We start from the raw sequence: 12,968 nt of genomic DNA on the forward strand, positions 1-12,968 counted from the left end.
TCAATTTCCAGGAAGGCTGAAATAGGCTTTTAGACTGAGAGACCTCTCCACAGTTTGACGGCAACGGGAATCGGGTGTGGGTATATACATGTAGGCTCAGCAAATTCTTGGTGGATCTGTACATGTTGCAAGCAGTTTTTAAGCAACGACTCAAGGAAACCTTGATTTCACCGTGAGATTCTACATTCAGTAAAAGGTGAAACATGAAAGGAGATCAACATTTATTTAACAAAATGCCACTTTTCAATGTTTTTATTCTGAGTTTTTTTGCGCATACTTGGTCAGGTTCATTGGATTGTGATTCAAAGTCGCTATACCGAACAATCCTTTTACCAATCATTTGTTGTGTTGGCAGCATTCCACTTTACCTACATGTACATGTAAATTGCACAAAAGAAATGAGAATGTCCTCTACCATGTGATATTGGTCTTTAATACAGCACGTGTTGTTTTTCCAGAATTACAAACCATGTCCGTTTTCATTTTTTTTCTTAATCAGCAGTTGCAGGCAGAGCCAGCAGTAAATAAAGGTTAATTTCATTTGATGCAGTAAAAGTTACACAAACTGGCAGGTCAACGGAGGGGTACTACATGTACATGTACTTCATTGGGATGGTTGTACAGATGCCCCAACCAATGTGACCATAAAACCTTTTAAAAAGATTGTAAAAAGATTCTCCAACAGATCCTGTCTTTTGAGTGGCTGAGGACCAATCACATGGCATTGACTATTTTAGCTATCTTGTCACTTCCAGCACTTTCTGGTTTGATGAGGTAATCATTTCAAAATGTGGCCCTGAGCTTACTACACGTAGAAAATAGTAATTGTTACAATTAAATATTTTACAATAGCCTATAGCCTTTAACAGATGGTAGTATTCCATTTCAAACTTGATCCACGTAAAAAAATTACTTTTTTCAGCAGAATGCAAAGTTTTTACAGTGAGACGCAACAGTCTTCTGCATGGTTGGTCTTCATTATTTCTGTCACTTTGCTAGCCATTAGTTCAAAATTAGAAAATCATTTCTTAATGAATCACACTGTAGTTCTAAGACAATAGACTGTATCAGTGAGTGATGTTTGTTACAACACTAAGCTATGGCATATGGCTTGGAGAGGGTTTCAAGCACACTTAACCTCCACTACCAGTAGTTTTGAGCCCCTATGTGTGCAAACACAATAGGAATCACTCAAAGAGTGGGGATGACTAAAGATGCCACTGGGTTCTACAAACATACATGTAATTCACCTGAATGTGGTTAAAGGTCTTAGTGTGATGGAAACAGAAGATCCCTGCATGTCTGCACATCATCCAAAGAGGAATGTGTGAAATGATACTCATAAATACCTTAGACAGGTTCCCAACTCAACAATGCGCAATGTGACCCTGTATTAACCACTTCCTGCAGGGCGACCGTTTTCGAGTACATACATGTAGGCTTTACATGCAGAGCCGGGGAGCCCAGAACTGGGACAAAAAGAGTTGGGCCTTATAACGAAAGACCATGCTCAGCACAAAAGATTGAGCTGCTGGGCATTACCGACATTTTTTCGCTCTAAATAGTGGAGAAAATCCAGTCTTGCTTTGAAACAGTATACCATGGTTTGAGGCATTTAGAGCGAGCGGATTACCACCGGGGACAAAAGCTCTCCACCACCGCAGCAATGAGCCATACAGCACCACTTCAAGCTAATCTGGCCCCTATTGAAAAGAGGTCAGCAGTGCACTGTGCTGGTTTCAGGAACAAAAGAATCTTACGTAACACCACACAATCTGGGCTCTTTTTCCAAGGCTGCAGGCCTGGCTGAAATATTCAGGAGTCAATGAATTTTAGTGTCAGCTTTAGAATAGTGCCCAAAGAGTCCTTCATTTTGGTATAAATGGCCATTAAATGAAATGATGAATTTTTGAAGAACTTTGAAAATGGAAAATCTTGAAAATGAGCAGGCATCTTATCTTGTTCAAGAAAAATCCACCCGGCAGCAAGTGGTTAACATTTGAGAATGCCCGCTGCATAAACATGTGCTGGCACCTGGATACAACACAGTTTAATCTATACCTATTCGACAACAGGCTATATGCACTGCGCCACACATGCACCAGGTCCATATAAGGAGATTCTTCTGGACTACTTCCACAAGGAATATACCGTAACATGGACGGGGATGTTTGGGAAAATAAAAGTAAAAACCTTTGGCAAAAATCCTTGGGAATTTATTGCAAACTGACTTTTTTGACTCTCTGACTAAAATGGTATTATGAATGGAAATAAATATGCGTTTGGTTAGTCTTAAACTAACATTAAAGCTCAAGCAATAGTAGTGTCCGTTCTCCTGAGCTGGACACAAGCCAAGAATATATTAGTGCACCTAGTAAAAATGAGATTTTCTGTAAGTTTTCTGAAACCTCAGATACTAAAGCATCCTGTACCGTTGCCTTACTGTAACTGCAGTAATACAGTGGGTGGCAGTGTTGAAAAAATAAGCTACACTGTACAAGTCAGGCAGAATGTTTACTGTATAACTGATGCTAGAAAATGGAGGTGTGGTTGTCAGAAATGAATACAAATTTCAGGTTAAAATTTATTGCATGTTTTTAAGATTCAGAGGAATTTTCGTGTTCATTGTCCAAAACAGACTGACCCTTTAATGCATTACTGACCCATTGGTCCACTTTGGGAAAACTAAGATGTGGGGAAAATCAACCCTTTAAACAGAATATATTACTCCGTAGCAACTGGCTCCTGATGGGGAAAATTCTAGGCGCCAGCACTTTTATGAAAGTTTAGTTATCATGTGCGCTGAATATTAGTATAAATACCCTATTTTTACACCGTCCATCCATGCTGTAGAATCATGACCCGTCATGGCCCGGCGCATGTACATCACACAACTTGCATGTACATGTATGTACATGAGTGCCAATGAGGTCAATCAACGAAATCAGGGTTCTTGCCAAGGGGTTCAGTCACGGACGTTATGATCTCCGTAGTTTCAGCATGTCAAGGGACACCCTGCTGCATGAATCGCAGTAATTTCGACTCTACATTACAGCGACACCTTTAAAATCCGGCATAAACTCTGTTTCAGGCTTCACGTTGAAGCGAAAAAGCAGAAAAAAATGGGGCCCATGCAGCGGTTTGTAAAATGGCCCTAGTGTCAGTATACAATGCATCAACAATGTATGTTTAGGTCAGGAACCAACCAACACATGTGTGTGATCATAATTGCAACACATGTAGAATATCGTATATGGATATGTGCAATGAACATAGTAAGCTTTATATCCACGATGCGATTTGTGCTGCCATTTTTACTTTTCTGGAATGAATTTTGAGTACATAATCATTGCTTTTTTATTTTTAAGCATATTCAAAATTGTTCAAGTACATGTTGTATGCAGGTTTCTGAGCTATCTTAAGTCGCAAATGGCGACTGTATGGTGAAAATATGATCACATTAGCAAAATTTGGTTGCATTTGCGACTGATTTAGGCGCTATTTAAAGCATTGGGGAAATACAACGTGAGAAAAATATCGGTGTCTTAAACTTTTAAATTCTACAAGTCAGTACCTGTAAAACTTACCTTTTGTGCATCATGCTTATGTAAAGGTGTTGCAAGAACTTTCTGAGTTTTCTGAACACTACTCAGCTGTTTCTTGAGCTCTGAGTGACTTGGCGTATTTGACAGAGAACTCATCAACTCATGCATCTTCACAGATCCACTTTTGTCTGGAATGACGTAGAAGAAAGTAACTATAACAAATCATGCAATTTCAGTGTTTTTGAATGTTAATTCCTCATAAAACTGGCACTTGACCCTAAAGGACCCAGGTTATTTCTGACCATCTGAGGTTGGGGGGAAGGAATATTCTACCCCTAACAACTTGATTGACCCATGCCTGATATTTAAGAACTTGGAATACATACATACAAACATTCCGAACCCTAACACTCCTCAGTCCTCCAACAGGTGAAGGATTGAGGAGGGTTAGGGTTAATCAGTACAAATGTGAAGTTTCAATTGAATCTGACATACATGTACATGTACATGTAAGGTTTTGTTGTTACAGTTACCGGTATTTGAAACTAAAGGCTGCACGCATGCCAGCCTGCGTGCAGCAACCATGTGCTGCTTTACACACGAAATCAGGGAGCCTGAAGCCGGACAAAAAGAGCTACCGGTACATGTAGGCCTTATAACAAAAGACCATGCTCGGAACAAAAGACCAGGCTACTGGGAATTGGCAACATTTTTCAGTTCTCAATAGTACAGGAAATCTGTCATTGTTTCAAAAGATAATACCACTGTTGGTGGCATTCAGCACGAGCAGATTACCACCGGGCAAAAAGTGCTCCAGCGCTCCAGTAATGAGCGATGTAATACCGCTGCATGCTAATCTGGCCCCTATTGAAAAGACGCCAGCCGCATATCGAGCCAGGTCCAGGAACAAAAGAAACTTATAAAAACACCGCACAATCTGGGCTCTTATTACCAGGCCTGGCTGAAATACTCGGGCATCAATAGATTAGAGTAGAAACCGGACAGTCATTCGCGTGGGTGTAAATGTCCAGTAAATGAAGTTACAGTATGATTTTTTGAAGAATTTTGAAAACGGAAAATCTTGAAAATCTCCCAGGTTACGTCATGCAACTTCAACTGGTCTGACTCAAACAATGGTGTTTCGCCAGAACAATAGGTTTGATTATTAACAAAGTAGTGTCAAAATAACTGCAAAGAGTCACTGAAAAAGTCCTCAAGCCTCAGCATGTGAAAAAAACAACACTGTGGTGATATCACATAAAATATGGGGGGAATGCATTCTGCCCCCTTTTCCCTTTCCTTTTAGGGCTACAACCTCATCTTATGCTTTGAGACACACCGTAGTGAAAAGTCATCAAACATCAATTTACATGTAGCATCACTGAATTTAACATAATGGTACTTTGTGTATTCTTTATGATATATTCTTGTTAAAGATCGACAGGAAATAGTAGCTTAGGGGGTCGTCCAAAGTTTTCAACATTTTCACAGTAGTACATACAATGTACATGTACAGTACTATTTTTCAGGCCCCCTTCCCCCCAAATTAGTACTTATCAACATTTTTCTATTGGTATTGTGAAATAGCAACAAACTCCCGTGGGCAATACATTGTTGGACACATTATTAATAAAAGAAACGACAAGTCTATAAAGAAACATTTTTCTCATCTATGATGATCTCGTGCACATCCCCTGTACTAAATTATGTCCGTAAAGATGGATACCAGGTTGGGAACAATGTGCCACAGTGTCAAAGGTTATTTAGTACAGTACATGTACTGTACTGTACATGTACTGTGTGCTTGCGCTCATAGGCGGGCTTCACGTACATTGTACATGTACTTGTACACATGCCGGCTGAGCATCATATCAATGTGGTATGCACCGGGCTGTGCCAAGGCGGGTAGGCCTACAGTCCGTGGAAAGTACTTGCACTTGCACAGTGCATACGAACCTTGCGCATTTACTCTGTCGCAGCCAGCTTTCAGCACGTGACTGGTGATTACATCTAATGCGTGCTTTTTATTGATTTTTCACGTTTTACATATAAATAATACAACTAAAAAAATCAACATTACACAGGATCCGAAAATTCAGATGCAGCCTATGACCCCCTCCCCTTTGTACATTTTTACGCTTGTGAAAATGTTGAAAACATTGGACGGCCCCTTAATGAGGACCCTTCTTCTCACACTAATTACTAAAAAATAGACGCCAATTACTGTAACTTTTTACCACGTGTCAAGCATAAAACATTTCTATTTACATACCGCCTGGACCACTGAAGTTGAACTCTGAAACTTCTCCGCTTGCTTCTGACCGCTCCATTATTCCAGCCTAGGTGTTCATCAAAACAACGAAACATGAGACAGTATAAAAGTGTTCCTCCGCCTTAGTTCCATGGACATAATTTTTAGGTGTGTGACAATAACATTTAATTCAGAATTGTTCGGAATAAAGAAAATATTATGTACAAGTTCCTAATCAAATTACACATTATTATATTCATTTTCTCTCTGTGATTTTTTAACCAAATTATTGTCATGAGAAAAGTTAGCAAATGTATGAATATACCTGTATTTACAATTCATATTAAGAATCAATAAAAAATGTGCACAAAGAATAATCATTTCCCATGGTATATAGTATAACGTGGCATACATGTACTTGTTTAGCCAATTTGAACAACACATAGTGTGCATTGTCAGACAGGTGGTGTTGCATAATAGGGCATTGGCTCAGGGTATAAAAGTGAGAGACTGTCCTAGTGCAGTCACTCTCTGGGAGCACTCCAAAGGACTACACTAATATTGTGTCAGTGCGTTGCCATTTTCTACCATCATGGAACCTAATCAAGCTGTATTTGTGGAAGAAACAGTGAGGCAAGTGGTGGCCAATTCTCAGGCCACACTTTAGACAATCTGGACTGTCTTACATGGCCAAATCTGTTGCGTTCTAATCAGTAGACACTCAGAGAGATTTCTGACAATCAGTTGTCAAAAGTTCAACAAAATATCCTTTCAAATGACATCTAAAGTTTTAAAAAAAAGGCTGCGAGGACAAATACAAATTCAATGTCAAAGAAACAGCCAAGCTCACCAAAGCCAAAGCCAAAATAAATGATGACAAAGATATTCAACAGGCAGCCAAGACATTGCATAAGGTATAGCCCTCCTGAAACACAGGCAGAAATTGATCAGAATGGCCAATTCTTCCGATACCAGGTGGCGAATTGTCAAGGAGTGTGAATCTAACCCTTTGGCATCTGATTCCGAGGACGAAAAGAAAAAAATAGGGCTGAAGCCAGAGCCACCAAAAAAACAGAAGCAAGACCAGAAGAACAGAACAAAGAGTGGGTTTTCATCTTGGCAGTCAGCGATGCCAGCTGCGCTGACGAGATCTGCTGGTAGCCAGGCCACTATGAGGAGCACGTCATTAGCGTGAAAGTCGGGTCTGTGCTTCAACTATGGACAGCCTGGGCACTGGAAGTGCGAGTGGCACAGAGAGAACAAGTGACCAAACTGGACAAGATACTTGGCAATTTTGCCTGTTTAGCTAATAAGAACGAACAGGTTCTTGATAAACATGAAAATAAAATGTTATTATCGACCACAGGGAAATTGAAAAAATTCCTGAAATGGATACAAGGAAAAGGTAATGCTTTGGCTGACACTTTAAGCAGAACATCTGATAGTGATGATTGGCAAATACAGATTATTTAGGTCTTCGATTATTTACATGTACATAGGGGCTGGGGGCCCCATTAAATAGACAGGTTTGCATCTAATCTCAATGTAAAATGTAGAAGGTTCAATTTCCGGTGGTGGTGCCCGGGGACGGAGGGGGTAGATGCATTCAGTCAGAATTGGTCACATGAATGTAAAGTGGTTGGTTCCCCCCTCAAAAATGAATTTTGAGAGTACTCAAGCAAAGGCAGAAGGAAAGGGCAAAAAGTTCTTTGGTGATTCCTCTGTGGAAATTGGCCCCCCTTTTGGCCATTCATAGTTGCAGATGGTTAAAGGCATGTTGCACAAAAATACTCCCAAAGAAAAATTTAATAATGGTATTTTTGGCGGCCAACATTGATGCACACTCTGTTCTATTCTCACAGGTATCAGTCTAAAGCAAAACCTCAAGGAAGCTCTTGGGAGAGGTGGAGTTACAGGGGCAGTCGATGTAGCAGACAAGATGAGTAACTTCCTGATGGCCTCAAGAAGTGACAGCACCATAAGCAAGTAGTATAGCAGCTTTAGGACATGGTAATGCTTCCGTGTCAAGAGCAGCTTCAAGGATTTGCCAGTTCAGCCCATCCAGGAAGCAGTGTATCTAACAGAATTGGTTCGGGAATGAGCAACACTTCATGTCATTTTCACCAACAATGTATGGAATCAAGTTGACACATGACATCAGCACTTTCTAGATCTCACTGACAATACTTTTGTCAAACCTTCATGGGTCAGCAAAATGAATAATGGGTCAGCAAAATGAATAACGGGTCATAAGACTACCAAAAAAGAAGTCACTTTAGATATGCTCATTGGGCTCTCTAATAAGTTTCAAGATAGTAATGATTTGATTCTCAGAAATCTCAGTATGATATCTATGGCTTTTGCAGGATTCTTAAAAAGATGAAAGTAAAGATGGCTACATCACTGGACTCACTGGAAAAAAGCTTAAGGTTACACAGTGTTTTGGTTTGTAGATTGTGTTCAAAGACCAGATCAGATGGAAAAAAAATCGCACAAGAAACTGCAGAAGGGTACACAGGAAAATAGCCATAGCTTGCAAGTTTTCGTTAGAATAATGAGTCACACACATCTTATGCAGTTTGTTCCTATAGTTTTCCCATAATACTTGTTTTATTGTTAATTGGCTAAGAGATTATATATGTACCAGTTCAGTTTGGATTGTCTGCTCAAAATGATGAATTCAGACAGTTTTGGTTTGACAAATCTAACATATTGAGATTTGTCTTTTCCTGAATATTGCATAAATATATTTGGTAAGAATTTAAAAAATTATTAAAAGATTTTTTGGAAGTAGGCAGAACAGCACAGATGAGATTCAGACCGGAACTCAGCAAGAGTGAAGATTTTACCAGAGAAAGTCTCACTTAGTTGGATGTGGTTCATTTGCTGTAATTCAGAGAATTAATCTCTCCATCCACGAAAATGGTACACGATACAGTCTTGGTGTATAGCTTCTAATTTCAATGCAAAATTTGAAAGGGAGTTGACTTGAATGACTAAATTAATACAGGTCGAATTTTCCATTCTGTAGTGCTCCAGATGTACAGTTAATAATGTTTTATGTATACTTGCTCCAAATTGGTATCTCAGTTTCCAAACCCTTGCAGGGTTCTCCCCATGTAAAAACTTGCGTATTGGGCCCGATACGCAATTATTTCTGCCCGATACGCAAAAAACGGGCTGATACCCATTTTTTCATCCCCGATACGCACAATATAATTATGAGAGTATGGTTCAGAGTTATCTTACATAATGCAGATTGCATGTCCGGAAAATCTAGATGAAAAAAGTTTAGTCTTGCATTTTTCCATGTATTGTACATGCATTGTGCACCACGTGTCGGCGGCCACACTGTACTGCACACCGTACATACAGGGTCATACTACATGTAATCAGCGTCAACACACTGTCAACATGCGTCAACACATTGATAGTAACGTTAACACACCGTCAACACTTAAAAAATGCATTGAAAACAGATGTATCGAACTGTAACGTATATGCTTAGGAATAATTTCTATTTAATCAAGTTTACATTTTACTACATTTCAAGGGAGTTTTTTCACGCGAAAAAATTGTCTCTGAGCAGCGCCACAGTTCGCCGCCATCTTGCCTTCTCACGGCGTTTGGACCGTACCATGGTTTACTGTATAAAGGTGACCCCCTGTAGCGTAATGGTATGGTCCGTCTGACCAAGAAGCAACATGGCTAACGTCTTTTGTGGCTGTGCGGGGGGTGTTATTTTTGTGAAATAAAACGGCTTTTTCCCCCAAATGTCGCCCACTGTTGTTAGCCAAATTGTATTTTAGGCATTATATTGCTATCGAATTGCGTTTCTGTTAACTTAGAACATGATTTTGGTGTGTTGACGGTGTGTTGGCATTACTATCACGTGTTGATGCATGTTGACGTTGTGTTGACGCTGTGTTGACATTTATTAGTACGACCGTACATTACATGTACATCGGCACCGAACTTTCCTTGTGGCCTGTGTTGCATGAAATCCGAACTTTCGTAGTAGTCCAGAAAGGAAACTGGTGATTTGTTAAAATACTAATATCCAAAATTTAAAAAAAAATATTGAATTTGTTTTGTTTTTTCCTGAGAATAGGTACTTGAAAAACGCAGGAAATACTCTGAAATGCAGCTGAGAGCACCTATAAAGTCCCAAAATTTTTGAGGCCCTTGGGCGGGGTCCGAACCCCACGCCATGGCTTTGCAAAATGTTGGTAAACCACAATGGAAATCCCCCCCAGTTTTGAAAAATCCTGGGGAGAACCCTGCCTTGCTTCATATTTTTCTATTCTTGGCACTCAAAGTGCTCAGCTATCACCTAAATGTAAATTGTACAGCTGCACTCACTTGTTATGAGAATAGATAAGACTATTTCTAAGGATGGATTTGTACCAGGAGGTATTAATTAATTTTAGATTTTCACCCTGCCCAACATGTCCTATTACACTATATACCCAAGTGTTTGCCTTTGAAGGCTTTCGAAAAAAACTACAATCGTACTTGGGTGGGACTCAAACCCACGACTCCCTGCTTACTAGTGCAGACGTCTTAACCATTCATCACTGAGCTTGCGGTGTAGGCTGGCTGGTTCAAATCAGATGTAGCAGTGGTGTGTACCAGTTGGTATGCGTATGAGTTGACCAGCACTCAAACAAAATGGCGTAATGAATTCATCTTTCCCTGAACTCGGGTAAAAAAATCTGGTTTTGTTGCTTAAATATTGTCAAAATTTACCCAAATTAGAGCTACTACCGTGGATTAATTAAGGATCCTCAAGGTTTGTATGTCAGCATATCAGTTAGTTTGGAAAACTGAACTTTGTTTCCTAGGAATGGGCATATATAACAGGGTACTTATGGTAATGAACACCCATAATATAATCACTTTACGACGGCTGTTACTTTTTTACGCCTATGACATTTTAGGGGAAAATTAGCACTGTGCGTGAACTCTTTCCTCGGTTTCTTTATCCGGCATCCGGATATATACATGTGCAGCAAGGCAAGTGTAAGTGGGCCATACTTGTCATGTTCAGAATCTGAACATTGTAACGGGATATTCCATGTGATTACATGTCCTTTCAGGTTCACCTTAGATTTGACCATTGCATTATGGGAAGATTAGAGTAGCTTCTGTCCTTTCGTGTGCATGCCTTCAGTCATGCCGCATCATGTGCAGTGTTGTAGTCGTCGAGACTGGTCTTGGTCTCGAGACCAGTCTTGAGACCCAGTTTGAAGGTGGTCATGGTCTTGAACATGCTGGTCTTGGTCTCGAATCATTGGTCTCGGTCTTGGTCTTGCACCTCCTGTTCTCAGAATTTTCGGCCGAGACCAGTACAAGACCAATTTAATAATATACTTTGCACCCTTTTATACCTACATGTAATTGGTGATGAATTTCGATGTTTGTAGACCTATGAAAAACTTTAATTGAGACCAAGCAAGATGTACGTACGGCCTTTAAGGACTGTACGTACGAGCATTCCTTGTGGCTACAGCTAGCAGTAGCATGTCATGCGCAAACTTTACCCTTGGCGTGAATTACATGTGCACCCAACTTAAAACTTGCGCAGCCAAAGTTTAAAGCTTTTGCACTCGCAGTTAAACTTGCGCACACAAAGTTGAAGCTTGTATCAGGAAGAAGATAGCGTGTGACAGCCCCCAAATAATTGCCACTGGTTAACGGCTGTAAAAAGATACATGTATTTCATCGGGTTACCTGAGAACCCGTAGTCACATTGCGTGATCTGGTAACTAGATGCTTATTTATGAACTGTTTGTTGATCTCAAACTTGACTAACAAGACACCATTACGTGATAGTGTTTTTGGCACAATGTGTGCCACCGCGAGCCTTTGCCTTGGTGGTGCATAAGTCGTTGATGTCATGATTACTGGAACGTCTTTTCCGACTTTCATGTCTGGCAATTTGGAAATCATACATTACGCATTCAACTACCACAAGGAATACGTTGGTGTCAAACAGGAAGAAAAAAAAAAGTTGCTGTGTGTGTTTTTTGCACGAAAACCCAGCATCAGGGATAAGGCAGGAACAACATCTGCCTTCATCGAACACATGCACTGCCATCACCCCATGAAGTACGTACGTGTACCAGGCTACTTCTAGAAATGATCTTTCAGTCCTCATGTTTGCCATGTTTGTTTAAATTTTTAAAGAATCTAAAAAGCTTAAATGTTCGAACAATCAAAAAATGTTTCGTGTATGATTTTTAATGGAATGCGATGCGGTGTTTGCATTTCAGTCCCTAGTTTGAAATGAAAATAAAGTGGTTTAATTTTATCACTTTAAAATGAATTGAGCTGAAATGCATAAAATTACGAAGTGCCGTTATTTTTCGATCTTAATTTTTATTTAGGCCCCATTTTTTTCTTGTTGCATGTAAATGTTCTTCAGACTTCAAGATTTTTTATTTTTCAAACTCACCTGCTAGCCCAAAGTACATGTAAATCTAGCCTCACTGGTGTGGCACGGACTTTCACTCCCGCTCCATCCTTAGCCACACATCCGTATACGCAATTTCGTGTCGGCGTACGGAAATTTTCGGCGCACCCACTTACTATCGTGGGCGCAATTTCTTTTGCACACAGAGATGATCCATAGCCTCTCCGCTTTCTTAGCGCCATTTACTGGATGATTTCACTCGCGCTGTTCTAGTATTTTCCAGTCTTTATTTTAAAGTTGGTGACTGTGAGACCAAGTCAATGAGATTGAATAGGTGAAGGCAAAAACAATGTGAATGAAATCATTCAATAAATGGCGCTAAGAAAGCGGAGAGGAAAAGGATCATCTCTGTGTGCAAAAGAAATTGTGCCCATGATGATAAGTACATTGTAGGTGCGCCGAAAATTTTCAGTACGCCGACATGAAATTGTGTATATGGATGTGTGGCTAAGGATAGAGCGGGAGTGAGAGCCCATGCCACACTAGTGGGGCTAATGTAAATCCTACTACTGTCTCCGTGTGAACCTTGTAATAACATTTAACACAGATGGATTACAAGAATGTGCTGCCTGCCATACCGGGCAAAAGGTCCCCAGTGTTTACGAATGAGAAATAAAATAGGAAATTTATTGAAATTTTATTGTGCCTTTAGGTCAGTAGGTTGCATTGATTGCATGCAATATGCATGTCACGACAT

At 40.0% G+C, this 12,968-nt stretch overlaps 1 protein-coding gene across 2 annotated transcripts in view; it reads right to left on the reverse strand.

Moving 5' to 3' along the window:
- Positions 1-12,968, reverse strand: part of LOC110974878 (U3 small nucleolar RNA-associated protein 14 homolog C-like) — a 95,956-nt gene that overhangs the window by 82,287 nt on the left and 701 nt on the right. For both annotated transcript variants that reach the window (XM_022226805.2, XM_022226808.2), the window contains exons 2-3: positions 5,818-5,884; positions 3,588-3,733 (exon numbers count right to left, since the gene is read on the reverse strand). In XM_022226805.2, the coding sequence (XP_022082497.2) occupies positions 3,588-3,733; positions 5,818-5,875 (204 nt within the window). In that variant the 5' untranslated portion in view covers positions 5,876-5,884. The remainder of the gene's footprint in view (positions 1-3,587; positions 3,734-5,817; positions 5,885-12,968) is intronic.

This window comes from Acanthaster planci, linkage group LG15 (assembly GCF_054643075.1).
Source record: "Acanthaster planci isolate LZ-2023a linkage group LG15, COTS_SCS, whole genome shotgun sequence".
Classification (NCBI taxonomy): domain Eukaryota; kingdom Metazoa; phylum Echinodermata; class Asteroidea; order Valvatida; family Acanthasteridae; genus Acanthaster; species Acanthaster planci.